Source organism: Zosterops lateralis (genome assembly GCF_965231275.1).
Source record: "Zosterops lateralis genome assembly, chromosome: 6".
Classification (NCBI taxonomy): domain Eukaryota; kingdom Metazoa; phylum Chordata; class Aves; order Passeriformes; family Zosteropidae; genus Zosterops; species Zosterops lateralis.
The window spans coordinates 49,948,594-49,975,001 of NC_139761.1; the positions used below are offsets into that span (position 1 = coordinate 49,948,594).

The 26,408-nt window shown below is 36.5% G+C and overlaps 1 protein-coding gene across 17 annotated transcripts in view; it reads left to right on the forward strand.

The window, feature by feature from the left end:
* SOX6 (SRY-box transcription factor 6) overlaps positions 1 to 26,408 on the forward strand; it is a 384,737-nt gene that overhangs the window by 160,522 nt on the left and 197,807 nt on the right. For all 17 annotated transcript variants that reach the window (XM_083863095.1, XM_083863092.1, XM_083863093.1 and 14 more), the window contains one exon: positions 10,941 to 11,151. In XM_083863095.1, the coding sequence (XP_083719221.1) occupies positions 10,941 to 11,151 (211 nt within the window). The remainder of the gene's footprint in view (positions 1 to 10,940; positions 11,152 to 26,408) is intronic.

The window sequence follows — 26,408 nt, forward strand, 5'->3', positions numbered from 1 at the left end:
GCATTTGGAAATTCCCTTTGTGCTCCCTTTTCATTTGACAGATTCAGCAATGTGTAACAACTGTAACGTCAGACCTGTAATGACTTATGCTGCCAGTATCATTTCACCAGCCAATTTGATGTTACAGTGGGGGGAAGATAAAGCTACCCAAAGATTTCTGTAAATTCATCTTACTGAGCTGAAAAGATTATACTTACGTTTCTAACTGTAACTTAGTATAAAAATAGCTGGATGTATGGGTATTTATTGCTGATTATAGCCCTAATAGAAAATAAAATCTATTTCAGGCTGAGGCCATATCTATGTGCTGTGGTAAACTGTAGGGAAGAGGGCAAAGTGGTACTAAGATAATGGTGAAAGTCTTATGCCTTGTCCAATGAGACAGTGAGAAGCAGGCAAGAAAATAGACAATTTTTTAGCTTGCATCCAAAATCTGTTTCTGTTAAGACAACACAGAGGACGAGCAGGAAAGGCCAAAAATACTTACCTTTGCTAAATTTAATAGTAATTGAATTGTTGTATCCCAGTAATATATTTGTATGTATTTAAAGAAATGGAAAATATTAATATGTACTTGTTCGCTGGGGAACCAGGAATGGCCCTCATCTTCATACAGAGTCCCACACAGCCCATAAGGTAAATTACAGAGATTTTAAATTTTTTTGGTCTGAAGTATCAGGAGAAAGCAGGGCCAGGAAAAAAAATACAAATTTAGATGGAGAACTGGCTTTACCTTCTTTGAGGAATGGGGTGTTATATTCCCATATTATTAAGGCTGGACTTGGGACTCATGAACAATAAATTTTAGCAGCTTTCATCTAAAGAAATGTAGACCTTTTCTCCAAAATGCACAACTTCTTATCTGTTCCCAGCAATAAATAACCCACAGGGAGGTAAGCTCTCTTCCCACCCGCAATCCTGGTGTAACAAACAGAGAATGTGAGGAACCCACAGGCACGGTGGTGATCACTTGTAGGTGGTCCTGTGTCACTGTGATGGTCACCGGACCCTTTTCTTTTCCCTCTGCTGTTCCTCTCCTACCCACGACCCCAGCAGTGTGTTAGAGAGACAGTGTGTGCATGCACTCAATGAGGGCAGGCACATCTTTTTCACTCTGCTGTTATTTGGATGTGAGGGACTCTCACAGGGAACCCCTGCAGCAAATCCAGTCTGAACGATGGGTGTTATTTCCCTGTGACTGAGGGAAACCAAACACAGGTACATACACAAATAAAATTAATTTTATCCAAATATATATGCTGTGCTTCCCTGTACATTGTGTAACATCATTCAGAGACCCTTTGGATTTAGAAACTAATTGTATCTCACTGGATTTTATCTCAAATGGCAGCGTTGACATATTTCATAATTACGTCAAGGCTCTATCTTTTGTTGACTCCTTGCCAAAGGAGTGAAAGGCTTCCTACCTTTCCACTGTGGCTGCGTGCACATCTCAGCAGTACTGAGAGCAGATTTATACATGCAGCAGAGAAATTGAAGATCTCTTCCTGCCACATGTATTTGTTCCTTTTAAAATAATTTTAAATCACTATGTATATAATCTTACTTTATATAGCTTTAGCAAAGCTACTGTCATCAGAAAGACAGAAATAGGTGGTTTCCTAAAGGTCTTAAAATTTTTGTGCTTCTGTCTCTACATAAAACAGGCAAAATCTTGTTGCTCCCCCCCACCTCTTGCTCCATGTTATTAACTTCTCATGTTGAAGGTTCTTCCCTTTAAGGAAAATAAACTCAGGTGTTTAGGGAAGATCGTTGAAAAACATTTACACATGCTAAACACTGTGAATTTGTTGTTATATAAATTCATGGCTTCAAATTCTCCAAAGTTATAGATACAATTACATGTTTTGAAATTTTATTTTTGGTTCCTTTATGGGCTGAATATGAACATATAAAATGCATCAAACATAAATGTCCTAAACTCTGGCAATTCTGTTTCTGCTAAATTGCTCATGCAGCTGTTATTTACATGTACAAATCTGAGTTTTGTGATCATCGAAAGCAATTCTACTCTGCTCGTGATATTATCTCTGCATGCCAGGTAGTGCATTAGAATTTTTGTCTAACTAAAGAGATAAATACCTACATATATAATTGCATGGATACGAAGTTTTGGCTGAAATTAAAGGGTGTGAAAAAGCTGAGGATATGGCATTTTATATTTCCATAAAATAAACATCTATGAAAAATAAATTGCAGAAAAGATGGAATTAATTCTTTTTCAAGGGTGTTGTTTTGATTCATAAGACATTCAGGTATGTGCTTAACTTTACTTTATTAGGACTACCAGCAACTATAATGTTAAGCACATGTCTAAAGGTTTGATGTATCAAGGACTTAGTTTTACTAGCTTTAGCATAAAAAGATTTTAACATTTCATATTAAAAACAATAAAACAATTCCCTGGAAGTATGCAGGAGAATGTATTTAATGGAGGTGATGAAATACAAAATTGAACTTTATTTGAAGAAGAATCAAATAATTGTTCTTGTTGGCATGCTTGTTATATTTGTTTTATTTTCATTTTGACGTTGTATAATTTTTCTTTTCCAAATGCATGATCTATTTTAAACCTTTCCCTGTATTCTAGGGTGAACTGTGTTTAAACAGAATTAATCATCACCTGAGTTCTTTGCAAAAGACTTGTGGTTTATGTTCATGTAAATCTGTAGTAATTTTATTCCTTTCTCCTATTTCAACATTTCCTATTTTTATGAAGCAATTTCTGAAAACTTTTTAACTCACTTCTGTATATTGACATGAATTTTTTCAAAAGTAGAAGCATTAACACGTTCTAAATTGTTAATTTTTTTTTTCCTTGGGCAAGAAGGAATCAGGTATGCATGCTGATTAACACACTCCAGTCATTAACATGTGATTATGTGGGCTGCATATTGAGCACCTGCCAAAAGATAAAATCCAGCACTTTACTACATCTGTGCAAGGACTTTTTGCATTTCTTTTGTACTTTGACAGCTCAAGAAAAAACAGACTTTGGTATCTTTGTTCAGCATAATAAAACTGTGTACATAAAATATCTTCATGGAGGAAGGAAAGATACTACATATATTTATTTTAATCTTTGAAGCCATGAAAAACCCAGGGACTGAGACTTACACAGCACCAAGTGTAATATGAGTCTCCTAATGTACTGTATCACTGACATTCATATACAGTTTACAACATTCCTGCATGTTTATAAGGATTATCTGTTCTGGGATTCAGCCAATGTTATTGTAATTCACAGCAATTTTATGTGATACCTTTATGTCCCATAAATTTCTTGTTTTTATTTCAATCTTCCAAATGTTTCATCAGTGTTTACCTTAAAGAAATACAAGTACTCTATGCAGCAGGCTGGTTTCCTGCATGCATTCCTCTGCAAATGCTAAAAGGAGGACATAAAACATATAATGCATGTCATGTGAATATACAGAGGCGGATTTTCATGTGCATTCGATATTGCTAAAAACATAAAGACAAATTTTATTTTTATATTTACCATAGACCTACTTATAAGCTGGACAATTAAGATGACCTAATAGGGGGAAGTTGGATATACACAAAGTGGTCTTTAGTATCCAAGCCACAGAATCCTTGTTTTATTTGGCAACTTTTGACAAGCATGCATCACAAAATATGTGTCTTTATTTACCCAAGAGGTAAACAGTGCTGATCAGCTGGGACTGATCACAATGCTTCTTCAGTTTCAGTTTAGATGAATATATAAGTCTAAATAATCATTTTGTAAATGGCTGTCCATTACTTTTTTCCTTAATAAGAGCATTTAACCAAAGTGCAGGGCATGAAGTCTCAATACTGTTGTGATTTATTACCAAATGTAAACACTGGGAGTTAGGACATATGGTATTTGGATAATTAAGGAAATCCTTAGCATCTAACTCTTACAAAAGCACACAAGTTTATATGTATCATTTGTGAGTGAGTTGATTGCCATATAGAAATGGTTTGTCATTGTATTTAAAAATTTTGAGGTGATTTTCTATTGTGGAATGGAGCAAAGTGCCTGTTGACGTGTTTCAAATCACTGCTCATTTATAAAGAGAAGGGTTTGAATCACAAAGCTGGAAAATGGTAACCCTCTGAAATCTAGATACCCAAAGCTGGTTTACCTGGTTTGCTCCTACACCTGAGTAGAAAGGGATTGCTGCAATTAAGTGGTCATATTTTACAGGAGACAAAAGTCCCTGCCCATGCCTTCCAAACAGACCTCTGGTTTTGCAGTGGTCTCTTTATAAAACTATACTTGGATTATATATGCCTGATTATTATGACATCTCATTTTTAAACCTTTGATCTAAAGTTATTTTAATTTTTTTTTAAAGTTCTCAATTTAGCATATTATTTCTTGGCTTAGAGCTTACTGTTGTGTTGTTTCTTCTTGAGGTTTTTAGATGTGTATAAAAGATGGAATACAAGCCCTTTACAAATTGTATTCCGCCTATACTTTGGCAGTGAAATCAGTAGAAGTTTTATCAGAGTAAATGCTGAGTTAAAGACTTGAAGCTTTATTCCATTACTTGCCATTTGCCCTCCCACTAGCATAATTTGCTGAGACTTAACAAATGATGTTCTCTCAATAGCTCATAGCAGTCATTCTCAAGCCTTGGATTTAAATAAATCTTTCTTAATAAAACTTTTGTGTTTTTTTCTTAATCAGATGAGAATTGGAAATGATCACTTAGATTTTTAATTTATTTTAATTCTATTTAATTAAATTCCTCAAAATGGGAAACCATATTTAATGTAGTGATTGGAAATGATTTTGTAAACATTTGCTTTCATTATATGTTAACTCCAGACTAGTTCCAAGTGCCAGCATGCCTCTAGTACTTGGAATCAAAACCACTCTGGATATCCAACTTTCCTGGGGTGTTTACATGTGTCCCATTCAATGCAGAGACAGATAAATATCCCTTTATAACAGAAAAGCCTCATCCACATGGAAATAAGCAATTCAGCTAACACATTTTATGTTAGTAATATTTGCTTTCTACTTCTTGGCCATTCATCCTGTGATTTTAGTTGAGCTCTTACAGAAAACGGTTTTCTCTCTGGCTATTAAGTGGGATTGCAGTCGTCAACTTTCAATCAAAGTTGATCACAGTTATTATTAAATTGCTAACTAACACTGTGACCCTGATTTTGTACAGCCCTCAGTTTCATTTCGTAAGGTTTCCTCTTTTCTCACCTTCAGAGAGAGCTCCAGAGGATCCATCCTCCCTACATGAAACATAAATACTGCCATTAAAATCTGCAGCCCTGTGCACTTCCCCTCGTTTAAGACTCCTGACAAGAGGATCCAGCTCACCAGGCTGTTGGTCTGTCCTTAACCCTTAGGAGGATCCCAAACAGAGATCTGTCCCAAGCCAGATCTCCACTCCTGGTTGTGGTGTCCCCAAACTGAGAGGTTGCATTCAACTCCCAAATATGGCCCCTCATATTTTGCACTTTGGCTATTTGGAGGAAGGAGCAGGAATATTGAATTTTGTTTTTAGCTTGTAATCTTTCACCAATAGAACAGTAATTTTGTGTCTGTTTGCTCTATTTTGGAAGTGAAAAGGCTTCATAAAAGGTGACCAAGTTGGCTCATGATTCAGCTTGCAGGTATTGATATAAATATTAGTTTCCCAGTATAAAAAGTACTGTGTCAGCTATCAATACCTTTATTTTTGCCACTTTCAGCAGCAGTCCCTCATTTATCCTATTAAAACCAGTGGAGGCACTGATGGAAAAATGAACTACTTATGCTGTTAGAATCTAAATACACAAGAAATTTTTTTTTTACACTAACAAGAAAATTATTATTATTAATTCAATCACTCTTCAGTAGAAACATCTAAGAAACTATAAGGATTTTCCTTTTTTTTAACAGAAACCATGAGCTATCTTTTTGAAGAATATAACCTATGTAACTTGTGAAATTTAGTGAATGTACTTGCTAAAAAATAATATTCTCAGAGGAAGAGGCCTACTGAACTATCTTTACATATTTCTTAGTGTAACAGTTTTAAAGGGATTATTGTGGTGTGTGAAGAAAATACCATGTGTGTAGTCACAGAGTCCCCGTTTTTATTTTTACCAAGTTCTTTGTAATTAGAATTGCTCCTGCCATTACCAAAGCTGCACTTGAGACATTCACAGCAGCTCTAAAAGAAATAGCCAACAGGTCAGTTTACACCAGGCAGCCTGGAAAGCTGGTAAGACTAAAGAAACTGTGGGACCACATATATTCCAAGAAAATTTGAGGTTGGTTAAAGTGTAATGTCTCTCTAACATGAAAAAGGCCAAGAAAAGACCTAGGAAAGCTTTTCCCATGTTGTGTTGGAACTCTTCATGTTGTTTTCCAGCTAATGTATGAGAATGGGGGAGGTTTTAGTAAAAGTAAATTATGATTTCATGCAGGGGCTATCTATCCCTGAATGAGTCATCCATAGTATTTTAGTGTCCATGCCTTGCTACTTTTGGGTCTTCTCTCTTTTGTTCATTTATTTGTCTCTCAATTCTGTACACTTTGGAACTTAATTCTTAACTTTTAGTGCCTATATATAAGTATTTAAGCTGTTATAATAATAGAATTTTGTCAAAACACTGACCACAGTGGGTTGTACGATCGGTAATGAAATTTGGTCTGTGCTAATGGGCTGGCAAGAAAATGTAGACAGGAAAAATGCCATTTATTTACCTTGATACGAAACCCCAACCTTTCAAAAATAAACTCAATTTTTCCTCTGCTGAGTAGTAGGCAGCTGAAATAGTGGTTCAAGACTGAGTTTCTCTCTTCAGGTATAGAGCAGTAAGATTTTCTGGCTTAGTCATCTCTGCAACTAAATACCTTTGCAACTTCAAGTGTTTTTATCTGACACAGGCAAAAGGAAAGATTAAGATACAAAATCATTGTACATGCTGTTTAAGCATTCAGATTTGTTCCTTTTTTGTTTAATAAGCTGTCTTCAAATTTTATAGTTTGCCAACTATTAGACACCAGTCTGGAAAGGCCTCCATTGTGGTGGACAAATATCCCTGTGCAACCCCTTGTGCATTCTGGTACAGGCATAAATAGTTCTACAATTATCCAGAATTATTGTGGATGTAGGACGATAGTTTTATAAATGCAGAAAAAACAGAATGGAGTTCTGAAGAAGCATGCCCTGTGTTAAATCTTTTATCCAAAGACTAAATGTTTGCAATTTATCTGATTGTATTTTCCACATTTTCCCCCTCCTTACCTGGAAACCACTGAAATCAGTGAGAATAGCACACCCTGAAAAATGTATCTTTCAAAGGCAAATGCCATGTGTTGAAGACTTTATCTCAAGTTTAGACTTAAAGTACCATTTTTACAGAAATACATGAATTTTAAACCTGAGAATCCAGGGATGTGTCCCTTGCCTAGTGTATTATGGAACTACTGGATGAAATTGGGCACCAGATCGTGTCCACATACATTAAGTGGATATTCATATCAGCCATATTTTAATATCAATTTTCTTATTTTTATCGGTGAGGCTGGGAAAAGTTGACTAGCATAGAGAATTTTCATCAATGCTGATCTCATTTGGATTTTGCAAACTGAAAACATTTGAGTTGATATTGGCTAGGCACTTGTCTTTACTTCCTCTTAGGAAAATACATGAAAAAAACCCTTAATAGCAACCTTTCTTTTCTCTCTTCAGATCAAACCAAGTGGGAATTCCTCATTCTGAAAAAGGTGGCTTCAAAAATCTTGTTAAGCATCAGAGATGTGTCTTTATTGGATTGTTCCATATTCATATTCAAAAGGACCATTTCCTAACCACAAATTCATGGGCTTGTTCTAGGTTAGGAAGCATGGTGGTCCTTTTCCATCTGAACTCTAGATTTTCTAGGGAAAGCACTTTATGCATTAGAGCAAGAGGACCAAAAAACAATGTGCAGAGGTGATATCCCTCTTGTTTTGGATAACACACATGACCCACTAAACTTTTCAGAGGATACCTGATATATGAGGAGGGTCTCTGTGCTGCTCGTGAATGTCAATGCAAAATAATTTTTGATATCCAGGTCTGCATCTGATGTATGCAATAGTGGATGAGGTGCTGGGACAAGTCTGACATGCCACAAGAAGTGGTCTGCAAAAGGTCTATAATGAAAATTAAAATCCTTCATAAATTTGCTGCAACATTTGCTTCATTTTCAACAAGCCAAATGCTGCAGTAGAAACTTCACTTCAAATACAGTTGAGTCGACTTTCTAGAGAAAGAAATAACAGGAATACTTCCCTTGTCCCCTTGTGTTTTGATCTGTCTAGTTGGCCATTAATAAAACCTACTCTACCTGCTGTAGAAAGAGTTCTGTCTAAAGAGAACCAGAAATATTACAAATGCATTTTTTTGTTTTATTTTTATTCTACATTTTAAAAAATAGTTTATTAATTGGGCAAAGCCTTCATACTTGCAAGGGTGGTCATTCTGCCTGCCTCCCATAAATCTGCATCATTTGTGTGGAGTTTAAGCTTATCTCATCACATTGAGATAGACATTGTAGATATTGCAGTCTTTTGAGCAAGAAAAAGAGGGTTTGAATGTGCTGCTTGATGGAGGCAGGACTAGGGGAGTCTTTCAGCACAGCAAAGGAACGTTGTGCTGGACCATGTATGCATCCAGACGAGGAACAGAAGAGGTTATCAGGAGGAAGAGCATTCCGTTATTCCTACTTCACAGATTTGCCTTATCTGCTTGTTTCCGGCCTAAACAATAGATTTAGTGTTCCTTGCTGAGAGCATGAAAACCCCTGCATTGAGACTGATGGATGTTCTTCATGTACTGTAAGAGGATGTTGCTCTCTTGAGAAAAAGTGCCTTCAAAATTACTAAGTAGCTCTTGTACTGTCCTCAAAGGCGAAAGTGCCGAAGTACGTAGTATTAATTCTTCATTGAGGAAAGGCAGAAATTCAGGCTTTGCATCTGAAAAATATTAAAGATGCTCTTTTCATCTCCATTGTAAGACCAAGTTTTATGGAAAAAAGCAAAGTAGTTTTTGTTAGAAAGAGTTAAATATATGAAAGCTTTCCATTTTAAAGGCAGCTAAATAAGTTCATCTCTGTACTTGGTCTAAGATATTTGTGATATTTGTGATTCTTCAGTGAATACAAACTGATGGAGTGAAAAAATTGTTAATGTTTATTTGCGGAAAATACAAAGATAAAATTTTTATTCCATGTCACCTCTCTTTCTGTTAGTGCCTGCAAAACCTCTGTCGCTCCTACTGCATTGATGAGGGGCTGCTACCAGTGGGATGAGAGATAGTGTCTTCTAATTTCTTGTCTTAGTGAATAAATACATTTGCAACATCCTTAGCAAATGCTACCTCCTTCTCCAGTGACAGTAGCAGTGCTGTGCTGATCACAGACTGCTGTGCTTGAGGATGATGTGCCACCACCTGCACAGTCCCCCCAGCCCTGAGTTACCCAGCCTGCTCATTGTTGGTCCTCCTGTTACATTGCACAGCTACTTCCTAATCTGTTCCAGACTGAAGCAAAGATTTGTGTCTCGTGGTGTTGCTGATGGTTAATGCTTTTTAGCCCTTCTTCAGAGTGCAAGTTTCTTCAGTGCTCTGAAGATGGGTATTTTCAGCTCATAAAGTAGCAGGAATATTATAGTTATGAGGAACACTGTGCATTGTGAGAATGTTTTTTGACAAGACTACTAATTAGCTTCTTAATTTAAATGTATTGCTACTATTACTCTTCAATTTTTAAAAAAAGTATGTTTCATGGAATCTAATATACACACAAACATTTCTGGACACACCATAAAGAAACATTTAAAAAAAAAAATCAGGTTTTTTCCCCAAATGTTTAACACTTCTAGCCTGGCATTATTAAAAATTAAAATAGAAGAGTAATTTTGGAAAATGAAGTGTGTGAGAAATTCTTGTGGTTGAGTTTTTGAGGACAAATCCAAGAACTACTTCTCTTTTTAGCTGAAATTGTGAAAGCAGAGACACAGTGAATGTTGCAAGTATGACTGGGAGAATGACAAGTCTGAGCCAGAGAAGTTCAGGAAGGGCTTCACTGTTGGGTGATATCACAAAATTGAGGAGATTTGACATTGCTCATTGCTTTTTGATGCCCTTTTTAAAAATCTTTTGCTCAAATAAGCTTTATCTATTGACGAAGGAGATGAACCCTTTTTACTTCTGTTTTTTGACTATGCAACACTTGATGGTGGTCTTGGTACTTGTGTATTGGCATATATGACTTGTTTTGCCATAACTTCATTTCCTTGCTCATTCTTGCCTATGTTGTCCTGAAAAGAAGAGTCTTTTTGTTTATTAGATACATTGTAACTTTCATTTTTTACAGAAAATTTAAATTTAATTTAAAGGGCAGTGAATGTGCATGGATGCATACATACCATTAACCTTATTTAACTGTGAAGTAGATTCCTTCCTTCTTGGTCATGGTTGGCCTAACACTTTCTCTAGATTTAAAGTTATGCTGTTTTCCATTAGCTGAGGATTCATCCAGGAATAATTTGTGCTTGCCTGTACTTTCTTCCTTAGTGTTACGTATATTGTCCGTATTTAAGGAACTAAAGAAAACTGTGAAAGCTTAACACGTTCATTGTTAAAAAGTGTTCCTTGTTGCTTGTTCCTGATGAGGGAAATCCTTGACGAAGATTATCTCAGGCATGAAGTATGAATGTTAGAAATGTTGAAACAACTGTGTTTAAGGACAAAAGTACCTGTGTAAAGCACTGAAACGAAGAAATTCAAATCATAATGCTCAATTTATAAACTGAAGGAGATATGTAGGCTTGTTAGCATTACAAACTAATAAATAACTTTTTGCCTGCCTGAGATCCTTCCGCCATGAGAGAAGAGCCCGTGTTTTGACACTGTTTTGTTTCTTTGCAGGAGTCAGAGAGTAATAAGTTATGTTCCCTATATTCCTTCCGAAATACCTCTACCTCACCAAACAAGCCCGACGAAGGAGGCCGTGACCGCAGCGAGCTAATGACCAGTGTTAACTTTGGGACGCCGGAGCGCCGCAAGGGAAGCCTAGCAGATGTGGTGGACACACTGAAGCAGAAGAAACTAGAAGAAATGACCAGGACTGAGCAAGAAGGTATGCTCTGGATAATAAGATTGATGCAGTTTTCCCACCCCCTCAATCCCGTTATTTTTATGGCATAAAGGATGTGTTGGGTATCGAGGGCCATAAAACTGCATAATTGGCAAAGGCTAGGATAAAGTTATTCACAGGTTTCCATGGCAATGGTAGTTTGAGATCCATTAGGGATTTTAGAAGAATATGCCAGTTTTTAAAAACTTTTGAAATTGTCTTGGTTGTGAGTCAAAGCAAGTATGTTGGATTTGGTGAAAATTCAACTTTTACTTGAAAGGTTATGATGAATTCTTAGCTGGCTGTGGACTCGTGAGGGATATTCTTCAGTTGTATTTGTTCACTTTCTTTTAAAAGACAAATGTTTATTTTTAACAATAAGAATGAATAGAATATGAGCTGGTTTGTTTTGCCTTAGAAATTCTCATCTTTCATCCCTTTAATAACCCAGCATCTGTAACTAGGAGAATGGGAAACAGTTTTAAGTGTAAAAGTACATAGTTCTGACCTATATAGCTAGAATTACAGAGGAAGAAATCTCTTTTTTTTAACAGTCTCCTCAGATATTGTTACAAGTATTAAAACAGAGATAAAATTGAGGACAAATCTTTGAGTGCTAAAGCAGTTTATGTAGCCAGTCTTTATTCAGTCTATACACTTTCATTGATTTTGTGAAGATTTTGGCCACGCTAGGAAACAAAGAGAATTGGAGAGCGAGTTTATCAGTATATGTGTGCAAGGCCCACCATGAAATTTTCTCCCCCTGGTAAGTAGAACGAAGTCTCACTTGGTTCTGCAACAATACCTTTTAGTCTGTGAGCTCATACACGAGTTTGAATCAGGGAAGTTGTGAGAGCAAGAGGCTCTGAAAGAGAAAAACAGGTGTGGAGGCATCTGTGTGGATTCTCTTGGATATTTTACCAGTTCTGTTTTGTGGCATTAAAAATAACCCAGGAAGAATATTTATAATGTAGCAGAGCCAAAAGGCAGTAGAACTTTGTGATTCTTTTTTTCTTTGAAATATGAAGGAGTTCAGAATTATTTTGACTCTTCAGTTTCGTGGTATGGTCACAGTGCACTTCAAGCACTGCACTTTAAATTCCCTTGGCCTCATGTAGCAATGCAGATTTCAATTAAAATTGAAGCTGATACAATAATATGTTCAAATATGGGATAAAATCATGTAGTGATGGAAGTAGGCTTCCAAATTTCTTGGCATAATTGTTAAATGCCAGTGTGTTCTATAGGTGTCCTTTCTGAAGCTGGTGAAACATCTCTAAAGAGAGAATGTCCCAGATTCTTTACTACCATCTGTCTGTTTTCAGCTGTAAAGATCACTCTTTTAAAAATTACTTTCTTAGATTTGGTGGTTGGGCTAGGAAAACTATTTTAAATATTACTTTGGCAAAGTTGTTTTCTGCAGTCAGTAGCAGTCGTTCGACACCCCATGCTAATCAAAGGTCTTGGCTCGTACTTTGCTGCGGGAGTGCTCAAGTTGCTGTGGATTATGTTGACACCACAGCTAAGGCTTTTCCAGGAGTGTACTGGATGGTGTGCTAATAAAAATGTGCATCAAAAAGTTTAAACATAGTATCTATCTGTAGGGATTCAAGCATTTTATAGCTTATTTTTGTATGGGTTCTCAAGAGTTTTCTGCACTTCCCCTGTATCAGTGTACACTGGTTGTTTTAAGGGTGCAGAGCAAAGAGATCTCTCTCTCTGAATCAGAACCTTCCACGCTGTGTGTTCTCATCAGCAGTGAAATAAAGGTCATTTTTGATCTATAAAATAATCTTCCCTTTTATGGACCACATTATAATGGAAAGCTATTCTAAAGTCTGCCTGTAAGTTCAAAGGTATTTGACTGTATCTTCGTGTTTAGGTTTGGTTTAGATTAGATATTAGAAGACAATTCTTTGCTGTCAGGGTGGTGAGGCTCTGGCACAGGTTGCCCAGAGGTTGTGAACACCCCTCCCTGGAAGTGTTTAAGGTCAGGTTGGAGGGAGCTCTGGTCTGATGCAAAGTGTCTCTGCCTACAGCAGTGGGATTGGAATCAGATGATCTTTAAGGTCTTTTCCAACCCAGGCCATTCTGTGATGATTTTATGGTTCTGCATTAAGTTCTTTTCCATTCATCCACCATTTTCTGCAGGAGAAAAAAGTTAATTATGTTTAACAGAAAATAATTAATATCTGACTGGTACCACATAAGCTAATACGGAAAAATAATTAATAGAAAGATTGGAAATTCTTCAGGATGTTACACTTAGGAAGCTCAATGTTTCTAAACTTCTGTGTAGGCTAGGAATATCAAAATTCTTAGAACAGATTTGAATACCCAATTCAGTATTCGGAGGTTTCTCCGAGTTAAAAAGAAGTACTCTCCATACTTGTTTGATTAAAATAAAATGTTTTAAAAATAATTATTATTTTAAGATTGAACTTTGTTTTAGCTCTGCACAGTCAGAGAAATGAATTCTGAGATTATGAAATTGATATGCCATCTTACAGTGTCTTTTGAACAACCTAATTAATAGCCTGATCACACACTTGCCATACATGATGCTCTTTAACATCTATCCTTTAAAATATATTTCTATGCAGTTCTTTTCTTAAAATGGTACACAACCAATACAATCAAGGAGCTCTTTGTGTAGTAAGTCCTGTCCTGTCAAAAAATTGCTTATCCAAATTGAAAAATACCTGCTGCTGCTGATTTTTTTAAGATAGAGAGAATAATGTAATTGGTTTAATGAATGAAGTGGAGAAAAGACATGTGCGTCTACTGTATACTGTGGTGTGGGGCTTTAAGTCTTGCATATCTCTTTTACAAGAGTGTAATAGTTCATGCTAGCCTCATTTATAGGGATGACCTCCTTGACCACTGATGTTGCTGTGGGATTTGGGCTAACACACAGTCATATGTCAAGTTAATTGTAGAGTTAAATGTGGAGTAAAGAACTCAAGGATTCCAGTCGTCAGATCAAACCCCCACGCCAGCACAGCGAAAAGTCTCTTAATATTGTTACATATTAACATTTTAAATATCCATCCCTATCCATTTCTGTCCGTCTATATCATCTGAATTTGAGAAATACAGGTTATTGGGGTCAAATACTTAAATACTTTGTGCTACACACTCAGATATTAGGTGTCATACTTGTACATACTCCTTGTGGTCTCTGTTGTAGCTCATAACGTTGAAAAAGAAATATATACTGGAAGACTTTATCATGTCTAAATAGATATATTTAATCAGAGTCCTTTGGCTCCCGAAAATAAGTTGTCTAATGAGAATTTCATCTGAGCAGCTGTGACTGAGGAGGTCAACAGGCATTGCCTAAGAGAATATGGCCCAGCTGGTTAAATCTGGTTGTTGTAGTGATTTAAATGGTCAAGTGCTGCTTGTAATCCAGGACCGTCTGTTTGTAAAGGGAAGAGTGAGTGCTTCAGCATAATGTACAGCTGTTTTAATCTCTCTTTAATAATAGTGCTTCAGCCAGTGTCATGTCTTGTGTATGGTGTGGGAACATGGGTGCCTCACACAGGAATATACCTTAGGTATGTTTTTAGCTTTATTTGTAGTCTGAACACAGGTTACCAACAAACAACATATTTTTTGACTTTGTGGTCCAGTATTTGCATTTTTTGTACAGTAAGGCACTCCTGTGTTTTAATTTGTAATGATTTGGAAATGAGAAAACTGATGAGAAAATAGTAATGGAAAAAAGAAAAGAATGCTACAAATATTTAGAGTTAATTTGAGTATGTAAAGACTTTGCTGACATGTGTTCTCATAAGACAGAGGAGGTCAGAAATGAACAGGTGTCTAATTTAATCAACAACATTAGACTCTAGGGCCTCTTGGATAACTTCAGTATATTCATCTTAGTTATTCTTTGAGCCAAAGGATTGCTTTACTGCTGTTTTTCTTTGGAAGTATCCTACAGTACAATCAAGTATTAAGGCTCTTCATAGCTTAAAATGAAGAGTTTATGTTAGACAGTATGGTCTAACTCCTTCTCTCTTTTCCTATCCCCTTTAAGTAAGAGACTTTTCTTTTTGAATATTGCTTATGTTACTTTTGTGAGACAGATTTACTGCCTGGATTCTATGCTGAGAATTGGCTTCCAGACAACTATCCTACTGTACTTCATCATAAGCCTCGAGGAGCAATAATTAGTAGTACACATCTTGTCTGCAGCAAGGAGAGCAGATTTCCCCCTTTCAGATCTGGAATGCTAGGTTGGCAGGTCAGCTGGCACTTCTGAGCTGGAAACTGGGCATGTCATTTCTGCTAAGTGCTAAGCCCTCATTACTCAGGGCCTGGATTCCTGATTCACTTTTGACCTTGATTCTGAGCAATGTATACAGTATCATTTTTCAACCAAGCTCGGTCCACAATTCTAGCACAAGCTTTTTATGAAGTGCTTCCCATTCTTGTTTCCTCCTTGAAGACCATAGTTGAACATTCAGAGATCAAAGATTTCTATCTATGCATGGTGGAATAAAGAACATCTACATAAAGAGAAGTATATTCATAAATTTCCATCTATTCTCTGTCATGTGCACCTGTTTGTACTCTCTCTCTATGGGGGCATATATGGGTGGATATCTAAATTAAAAATTAAGGGTACACATGTATTATTAAATCTATATAGAGAAAATCTTACTACATTACTCAGTAGTGGTGATTTTTCTGATTTATTTTGTGTTTTGTTATTTTTTTTCTCCAGCTTCATACTTCAGTTAATAGCAACTGAACACTTCCTGTTATATTGACTTAAAATAGATTGATACTTCCCCTATAAATCTATCATTCCAATAATTATATCGAAATATAATGTAAATATATTGAAGTATTACACACACAAATCCAGGAATTTCATGCTAATTTCACTGGGAAGTAAAGAAACTTAAACTTTCACATACTGTGTTTTATAAGTGGACATAGGCAAACAATTTTGGTTTCAATTGTTTATTTTTTAGGCTTTTTAAAAAAATTATGATTGTTTTGGGTTATTTTTTAAGAGTCTGTGTATATTATATTGTTTTAAATGAATGCAGAGTTTTCATTTTGTGTTCTTTGTATTAAGTCGGCCACAGCTGAGAACAAAGACAGTTCAGACACGTATACTTGTTCTTTGGTATAGTTTTAAGCACAACTTTTGAGAACCCTGCATGTCAGTTTTCTTTGGTGTATCAGTCCTAGAAGTGAACTGCTGACCGTTTGTGGTCAGTGGATATTTTAAAATGTTTTTCAGATTTTTTGCAGAGATTTAATTCAAGTTCTCTGTCCTGTGGTGTGCTGGATACCCACACTTTCCACGGATGAAGGATTGATCCCTGGCTGTCCTAACACACTTGGTGTTTATAGACCCCTGTTCTTTTTTATTTTTTTATGGATACAGATATTTTGCTCAAGACTTCAGAAATGTTACTGGGTTTTGGTATTAGGATTATCCAAAGATATCAATGAAAAGGACTTATTACTAGTGTTCTATTCTTTGTGATACCCATGGAACTTGCAAATGGGCACTGCCATTTCTCTTTGGATATGAAAAACTGACCTTCTCCAAATCCTTTCATCACCTTTGAAAAAACCTGCTGTATCTGCTCGGTACCATCCTCATCATGTTTCCTTTTTCTTCTTAAAAATCACTTTTGCTAAGAAAATTCAGAATCAGTTATGCATATTGTTAATTTAATACTTATCTTGTATTTGCTTTTTGTTGGAAGATGTATATAGTGGCATCTAAGAAAGAGAATTTTTCTTCTAAACTCCAGACATCCTTCCAAAATAAAAATGCAAAAGCCCAAATGTCCAGAAAATAAATAGATGACTCAGATCAAATTAAAGGAGAGATATGAAGCACATTTTCCTAAATTGCTGTTTTCCACTATTTACCTCCTTACCATAAAATTAAATGCAACTTATTATTTCTCTCTCTCTTTCTCTCTATTTTTAAAAAATTCCAGTTATCTTGCTAAAATCAGTTTGGGCACTCTTTTTCATTGCAATATATGCTGCTGGTTTAGAAAAGCATATTCTTCTATTTCTAGACATTTTATAGATCATAAAATTCCTATGTCTTAATGTGTTAAGTTAAAGTAATTTTGGACCTTATTTTGAACATTACTACAAAGGAAGTGTTTTCTAGGGTTATTTTCCTGGTAACTAAAAGAAGATGAAGCCTATTTTCCTTCTCTCTGCTGTATTTGTTTTTTCTATCAGAATTTCATTCCATTAACGTACTTTCATTTAATGAAAAGAAAGAAACTGGTGAGCCTGATGGTAGCCATTTGAGACCCTGTCAGGAAAAAAATTCACTTTGGTTACTCAGACATTTACCTTGAGGTAGGATCAGTAGAATTTTATGGAGCTTCTACTTTCCTGGAGGTTCGGTTTCCCAATGCAGGTTGTTCTCTTTTTGAGGCTTTGTACCTGTGTACCTCTATAAAATTCTTGCTTTTGCTTATAAACAGAGGTGATCCTGATAGGAGAAGAGTCTGAAATTCAGGACTCAATTCTGAGGATTGGAACAGCCATTCTAGCCATGAAAATTCTTTATTTTTGAGCAGGTGTTTGTTTTCACCGTTTGAGATTCTTATACCACATTGAAAAAACATCTTTTTTCAACCTAGAATATGTGAGATGAGTAAAATCCTTTTCATTGGAACAATTGTGCCTTGACCCTGTTCTCATTATCCCTGAATAGGACAGATGATACTGAAAAAGGCTGAAATCTTCTCTTTGCCATCATCTTCTGACCATTCCAGTCAATTTCTCCCCAGAGATGTGTTTTCCAATGTCTTACCTCCAGGGATCATCTCATTTCTCTTTAATCCCACTGTAACCCCTCAATTCTGATATTCTTCAGTGTTAGATACAATTTAATTTATTTTTTATTGCATGATAAGTTGTCCCAGTGCTTCCTCTTATATAATTTTCTGCCCTATGTTCCTCGACACTTCTGTTTCCATTTTAGACATGGTCAAGCATTTTGCTATCTTTACACTATTTGTATGTTATTAGTATGGTGAAAGCATTATGAAAAAGGATATCTTAAAAGCCAGCTTTTTCCTAGGGGCAGTAAAAAAGGCAAGATCAGTATGAATGGGCACAACTGACAGTGAGCTCTGTGGTAGAGAATATAAGTGAGTAAATAGCTGTAAAAATATGGGGAGCTGCTTCACTTGCATGGCCTTGGCAGCAGGAAAATAAATTCAAACTTCATTGGTTTCTGATGTTCTGTGACACAAACAATGTTATGATCAGATCATGCTGTAAAATGGCAATTGAAATACATTTTATAGTCATCAGGTTAATATCAGGGACTAGAGGGACTAGATGTGATACTTCCCTTCCTAAAATTGCTAATGTAGATAAATATAAGGATACAAGGGAAAAAAAAATCAGGCTTGAACATGGCTGATCTTGTATTTTCCAAGTTCTGAAGGGTGAATGGCCTCAGGTTTCTTTGGTGATGGACTTTAGTTTTAGTTAGTCTTACTTGCTTTGCCATTCCTGCTGTTTTGCAAGAGAGCCTAAAAGTGCTTTAAGTGCTTGTGACTGGAGTAATGAATGAAAATATCTTCCCAGCACTGCGAGTATTGCATTAGACTGAACAGTCACCTTACTTGTAAAAGCACTATTAGAGAGGGGCAGCTGTAAGTGAGGATAACGATTTGTGTCCAGTGCTTATTTACTGAAAATTGTAAATGTATTATTTATTGAGAGCTCTCCAGACAGTGCTTGTCAGAATAAAAATGTCAACTCTAAGCAAAATGTTATAATACATAATAAAAATGCTAGGTACACACTTTGGAGATACTGCTAATTAGATCTGCTTTTCCTAAAGAAATGACAGTAAAAATGCTCAGCAGCATATACATTTTAAATGCTGATATATTCCTTATTTTTTCTATACAGTATTTGGTTTAGATACTTTATAATTATTTAAAAATAATTTTGACAACTTTATTTGGTTGCCACAGGAGAGGCAGAGGCACTTGCTGGCTGGCTGCATGAGGCATCTGCATGCTCAGGCTTTCTTGTTCATCCAGTGGAGAGAGTAGCTACTCTCCCTTCTGTGTTTCAGTCTGAAACTCCTAGATGCCACTTTGTGTGTGAGGGAAACCTGCCTCCAGTGGAAGCAACAATTATTAAGATTAGTCTTCAGCCATGGTAATTAACCCCAAACAAATATTCTTAACAGGGAGCCAAAATCCATTCAATGTCAGCGTTGCTTTTGTGTATTATTAAATATGAATTAGAGAGCAAAAAATAAGTAGCTAATTTTTATATTTAAAATATTACTTTGTATAAATTTTTCTTTTTGTTGTTGTTTTTTTTTCCTTAAAATTTTCAATGAGAAGAATTGGAGTTTAAAAATTTTGAGAACAAAACACTTCTACAGTGTTTTACAGTGTAAGGGAGGAAATTGGCTTTCGAATTTATCCTTTTTTGCAAAGAACTGCTCAGTTCAGCATCATAAAATTTAGCATGTCATCAAGAAAAACAGCTTTCAAGTGTATCAGCCAACCTGAGAAAGAGCCTCACTCTGATAACTTTAGGGGCAGTCTGTCTGTGCTCCCCTGCACTCTGTTTGCTCTTGATTCCACAGAAGCAAGGAATCATGGAGTGGCTGAGGTGGGAAGGCATTGCTTCTCTGCACAGGGCAGGATCGCCTACAACAGGTTGTTCAGAGCCATATCCTGTCAATTTCTGAGTATCTCCAAGTCTGTAAACTCCATGGCTTGTTCAGTGTTTGGTCATTCTTACAATAAACAAGGATTTTTCTTTTGGTTCAAGGGAATTTCCTCAAACAAAAGGTTTAACCCTTTTGTTCCCTTTGCCTCTGGGCCTGTAACTGGGCACCACTGAGAAGAGTCTGGATCTGTCTTTACTCCTGCCATCAGATATTTATATATCATCCCCTAGAAGCTGCTCTTTTTCAGCCTAAACCCTCATGGTAGTTCCAGCCCCTCTACGTGTGAGAGATGCTCCAGTCACTTGGTTGCCCTGTGGCCCATTCTGGGACTCTCTCCAATCCCATGTCTTCCACTGGGGAGCCCAGAAGTGGACACCCTAAGTGTGGTCCAAAATATGATTTATTTAAGGCCACTGGTTCTGCACTGTAGGACTGAGCTGGTACCTTTAAAGCCAAGAGGAGCTTTATTATGGTAAAGTCTGATACTTGCTGAACTTCTGCTGGAGCCCTGGCTGAGCCCTGCTCATTGGCATAATTTGAGTTTTAGCCCTGCACCTGTGCTCTCACTTCCCTGTGCGTAGCTGATGAGCACAAAGCAAAAACCAAGAATAAAAACACAATTCTGTTTTTTGAAACACATGTTTCTGTGCTTCACAAGTGTATTTTGGACTGTGAGGAATCCTTCTAATTCCTATTTGCAGCCAGGCTTCTTCCTTATTTGCTCATTGGCACGCTGATCTCCAAAATGAAGCAGTTGTTAATGTGTCAAAATCCACCCTCTTCTGTCCTGCTTTAGTAACATAAAGAAGTGGTGGTGTTTTTTTTAAAGTTCAGATTGTGATATTGCTGAAAGAAAAAAAGTGCAATAGTCCTTGTTAAATATAGTCTTGAGGGCAAGTACTGTGTAAACATCTGCAGAGAGCTCCTGTTAGCATTGCTCTGTCCTGACTAGCAGCTCACTCTGTTGCAGTCTTGGGTCTGTCTTTAGCATGGGCTGCCAATCAGTAAAGCTGTGCCAAAATGTCTTGTTCTACAGCCTAGCATTTTGGAATGTATCTAATAGCTGTTTTCTTTTATTAATCATAATATATTTTTAGTTTTACTTACATAGGTGCCCAGAGTTCCTGGGCACAGAGCCCTGTGCATGAATGGCTGTTTATTTTCATCTTCCTTTTTGTTAACTGCTTTACTTAATGCTTTACATAACCATTTGCCATATTTTGACATGAAGCTATAATGCACTGCTGCCTGCTCACATTTCTTAAAGAACTTGATGTGACATCACCCTCTATGGTAAATCATGATCTTCACTGAACCTAAAAAATCCCATCTTGAATACTCTTCTGTCTTTTATTTGTTTGAAAATGTTGAAGCAAGCAGGCTCTTTTACCCTTCTGGAAGAAGTCTGAACATTACAGCTTAGAGAGCCTGCAGTGACACCAGAAACATTAAGGGCTCTGTACTGAATTTCTTAGTCTAACACCACCTTAAGAATGAATTCTGTTTGCATTTGTAGCTGTGCTGTGTGTGTTACAGGATATGCATGAGGACGGGATTCGGCTCTTTCTACTCTATCTTAAAATTTACCTGCATATTCAATATTTAAAACAGCTCTGCTTCTCAGTGTAGGTCTTAGCAGTCCTTATCGTATCTTAAATATGTAACGAGCAGATTACTTTTAAATATTTACAGTGAAACAAAAACTAACACATCGGGCAGAGGTTTGTTAAAATGTCAGAAGAACTTGCCATTGTGAAAAATAAATATTGAACCAAGTTTATTCATGAGGTGACTCTATTAATTTCAATAGAATTATTGCAGGAGTAGTCCTGGAAAAAAATCTGTCAAGATTTTGTATCATAATTTAAATATTTTTTTCACAGAACTTTGAATAGCCCACAAATAATTTTATAGGTCTGGCATACATGTGCATCACTAAGTAAAATAAGCTTCTTTTGCCTCAGCTTCTCTTCCCTCTCTGGACTGTTTGTGTTTTTAGCTGTTTAAATGGTGTTGTTGCAGCTTTGTAATAGGTTTTGTTACATCTGCAGTTATACTTGTAATTAAAAATTTAGTTGGAGCATTGGTTCCACTGGGTTTCAGCGTATCTGGTGTTTCTGTGATATAATAACTAGACAAAGAATCGTGTCTGTTACCCTTTTGTGTCTGTGTATCAGGTAACACAACAGACAGTGGCCAGACGTATGACCTCAAAAATCAAACCAATTTGTTAATGAACTAACAAGGCAATGTAATAAGCATCTCTATTCAGTCATTTTCCCCAGCTTTCGGTTGTTCCTTAGAGCAAGGGTAGCCAGTGCTGTATCAACAAATTATTTGATGACAATAATTTGGCTGATGAGAATACAAGGGAAAAAGCCACAATCTAATTAGAAAACACTGTATATTAGGTGGCAAAATGTGGCTAATGTTTTATATCTAATTGTAAAACTGCAATTTGCAACTTTCACTAGTTAACGATTTTCACACCCCCCTTCCTCCTTTCCTCACAGAAAATCATTTAAAAAAAGGCCAAAAAGAGACTACAGGATTTGAAACACAGTGGCCCTGAAGTGATGGGAAAATGGCCAAGGTGTCACAGCTAATTTCTGACCCTGCTTTATGAGTTCTGCTGTTCCTTATTCCCCTTGTCAGTCTGTGAATCCCTGAGGCTGTACACACTGGCCTAACATCACTCAACTCCAGTTTTATATCCTCTTTTAATAATGTTGAGTCTATTCTGTCCAACTTTGATTCAGACAACCTGCTTGTCTTGAAAAAGTGATATATTTAATCAGTGGCTCTGTCTCCAGCATAGCTCCCACTGCGTGAGACTAGAGCCAAAGAGTAGTGCAGTGGCCTGTCACTTCTGTTTGAATAGGTAATGTGGAGCCGCTCAGCCGAAGAGACAGGAGCTGGAACTGCTTGTTAGGACACATGATCAAAAGCCACTCTCTGCTTTCTGCCAATCAAGCCTCATGTCGCCTTGTGGGGCAGACATTAAATAGATTTTTCTGCCGTACACTGTGGGCACTTTGCCAGTCTGACATGTGAACTGTTACAAAAGATACCAGAGTTTCCACTTCTTGCTGACTGCTTTTAAATATTACCAAGCCCTTGCTGTCCAAAGTGGAATATTTTAAATAATGGATTATGATAAATTTCCACTACAATTAGGCAGTCTCCTTCTTGCTCCCAACTCTTCAAAGATATTTTGAAAAGCAAAGCTCTAACTTGGTTTCTGAAAACAAGCAAACAAAAAACTGTTGAACAACCCTATGGCAGATAGATTTGAACATGATTATTGTCTGAGCATTATGGTGAGTTGTTGCTTTCACTTGTGAGATTTTGAATATTGTTTCTATTTTTTGGTCTTTTTTACATTGTTTAATTAGATTTTCCTAGTTGAGATCATAGCACTCTTTTATTACTATGTTTATGGGACAGCATAATAAAATCGGCTTTTTTTTTTTTTTGTAAATGAGGTTGAATTTATTTATTGTGTTTATTGGCTGCCGGTGCAAATATAAATGTCTTAAAATGGCTCTGTAGTTGGTTTTAGTTATACTTTCCCTTGGTTTTTTCCTCTTTGTCTATTACCCTCCATAACCACCTCAGCTCTTGTGCCCATGGCAACAACGCTCAGTGGTTGAGGCTAACAAAGATGACATTTAAGCTTTGCCTAAGTAATGAATATTCTTTTGTAACTTCCAGGGCCACTGAATTTATGTCATTTTTTAGAGGTCCCCAGTACCTAGAGAACTGCTTCTATTTATGTACTTGTGGTCATGATACCCAGATATTTACTCCCTTGTGCTTGCCCTTCCTGATATATCTTTTTCTTTTCTTTTTTTTTCCTTTTTCAAGTAAAACTTTTTTTTTTTTTAACCAAAACATACCATGGCAATCTAGTGGAATTCATTTAAACAGTGAGCTACACATAAACAGCTGCTCTTTCAATAAGCCATTCTTTATAATACCCTTATTACCTTCTAGTGTCTCAAATTCTGATTAGTCAACAGTGCTGATTACTGTATGGCATTCCACTGCCCATCTTCCTTCTGCTCAGCTGCTCATGTCTTAGCTGTTCTGTGATTACAACACAACTTGTGCATTGTTTCTCAGAGTTGTTCTTCATATTGTATACCTTTTAAAAAAACCTCTAAGCCTTGTTGAGGAGATGAGAAAAAAACCCCCCAAACTTAATTTGAGTCACCATAAATTCCCTGAAACTGTGTGAATCATTTTTGTAACTCTGTAGTCCTCACACTCTGCAACGTTGTAGAGGGATGAATAAGTACTTTGGATTTACGAGGGTAATCAATAAATACTGTCCAGTTAAAAGAACGCTGGAGAAATGACAGTTACTTATTGCAGTATTTGTAATAGAGCAGGAGAGACCAAGGACTTGTGGGTTTTTGGTTTTTTTTTTGAATCCACCAAACCCAAAAACCACACAGTGCTTTCTCCTGGTTATGTTTCACAAAAACCAGTGGGTTCAGAAGTTGTTAAGAATAGAGCTTTGTCATGAGAGAGCAGTTTGGAAAACATCCCCCAGTAATACATGCTGGGTTTCAGAAAGGTGTGTGGTGGCAGAAGGAATGCACAAAGTGAAAATGGGAAGGAATTGTATCCCTGGTGCTCTGGATCTCCAATTTCTGCTCAAAGCAGCGAATGCAGGGGTTTGTTAAGGACATAAAACTTTGCCAGCTGGTTTATAGGTAAATAGCACGGTGGTGAGGAGAACACCCTTTCTGTGGCTCCGTGAACCCCCGCAGCTTCCTTTGGTGCAGCCCCTTAGAATCCAGCCCTGGTGAGCCTGAAACGCTGACACAATCAAAACGCAACCCCATTAAAGGCCTTAAATCTGTCATTGTGCTCTGGAGCCTGCTCTGAAAATAGCAAAGCTCTTTTTGTAAATTAAAATCGGTGTGAATGGGAACAGATGTTGACATGCTTTACTTTATCTGCAGGGATCCCCGTCAGGGGGGAGAGGGTCACCGAGGTTAGATGGCAGGAATTACTGCAAATGTGCAAAGGACAGGGAGAGCCTGCTACAGACATTGTCTCTGGTTTTCCTAGAGCAGGAATAGCATCCAGTGCCTACTTCTGGGTGCTGAGGAGTCTGTGTGTAAGGAAAGATGGTTGTGTAACAGCTTTAGTTCCTGGGAGAATGCTGTCTCCTTGTATGTCTGTTCACAAGATAAAGGGGAGGGATGCTTGACCAGTTTCACAGAATTGGCCAGATCTGGATTCCAAGAAGGTCTGGGTGACCCCAATTCCCATTTATTTCCACGTTACCTGAGTTCACTCAGGACCTTGTGGAAAGTGTTTGACATACCCAAGGCTCAAACTACAAAAAAATTGCGTTCAGTCTGACATTGGGTAGCTTTTTTTGGAATTTCAGCATTACTTTTTAACGTATTAGGTGAACTCTCATGATGCATTAGTCATCATCAACTTTTAATAGTTTTTGAAATAAAAATGTAGTTCTGTTCTGAAATGTGCAATTTATTAAATAGCTTTGCTAGTCAATCTCAATAAATTCTTGTTGAAGATTTTTCCTGATTTAAAAAAGATAGCAAAGGATGAATTTATTTATAAGAACTGTAATAGTTTCCCTCAATTCCTTTTATATTTTAGATTACCTTATAATTTTCTAAATCTACATGAACAATAATGATCAATTTTGTCAGTATTATTCACACCTTTTATTAATTTAGCATAGATGAATAAATGTGAATGTTGTGAAGAGTTGATTGGGAATAGATTTTAAATCTGACAGTTAGATTACAGGGTACCTAAGAAAAAATGGCTCTTTCACTAGGTACCTAGTAATTTAATTCTTGTTTGAAATTATTATAATTTATTACAGTGTGTGGGTCCTAATGAATGTCTACTATTAAATGAAAAGGAGAAATTGAAATTATGAAATTCTTTTAACTTGTATCTTAAAAATCCTCTTAAACAATTCAGTAGATATTAATAAGCAATGTGCTTTTCTTTCCTTTTTATATGAATGTAAACAAAAACATTTTCCTCACTACATAATGATATTAAAACAGGGCTGTTGGAGATTCATACTTAGAATCAAGACTATCTTAAAACAGAGGAGAATAATTTTATGTCATGAAAAATATCCAAAATTTTCTGTCTCGATTAGACATTTAGACCTTGTGTGAATCCTTTTCCTTCTTCAAGGAAAGCTCAAAATCACTACCATAAGATTTTCTGTTGCTAGAAATACAGATGCATATGTGTGAAAAATTAAAATTTCTCAGCATTTTTCCTACTGAAGGAGTCAGTCATCAGGACATTAGAATATAATACACATTATACTTTTTCTCCCATCATGTGAAATTATTTTTCCGGTTTGCTTATTGGTTTTCATTTGAGAAGCATTTAGGAGAAATTGGTAAAAATGGGTAGGTATTTCCAAATAATTGGAAAATGGGTCAGCAATGCCAAATAAATGTAGCAAATAGGTTATAGTGACATTTGAAATAGATGATGGAACACATATTGTGAATTATCTTTGTTAAAAGGG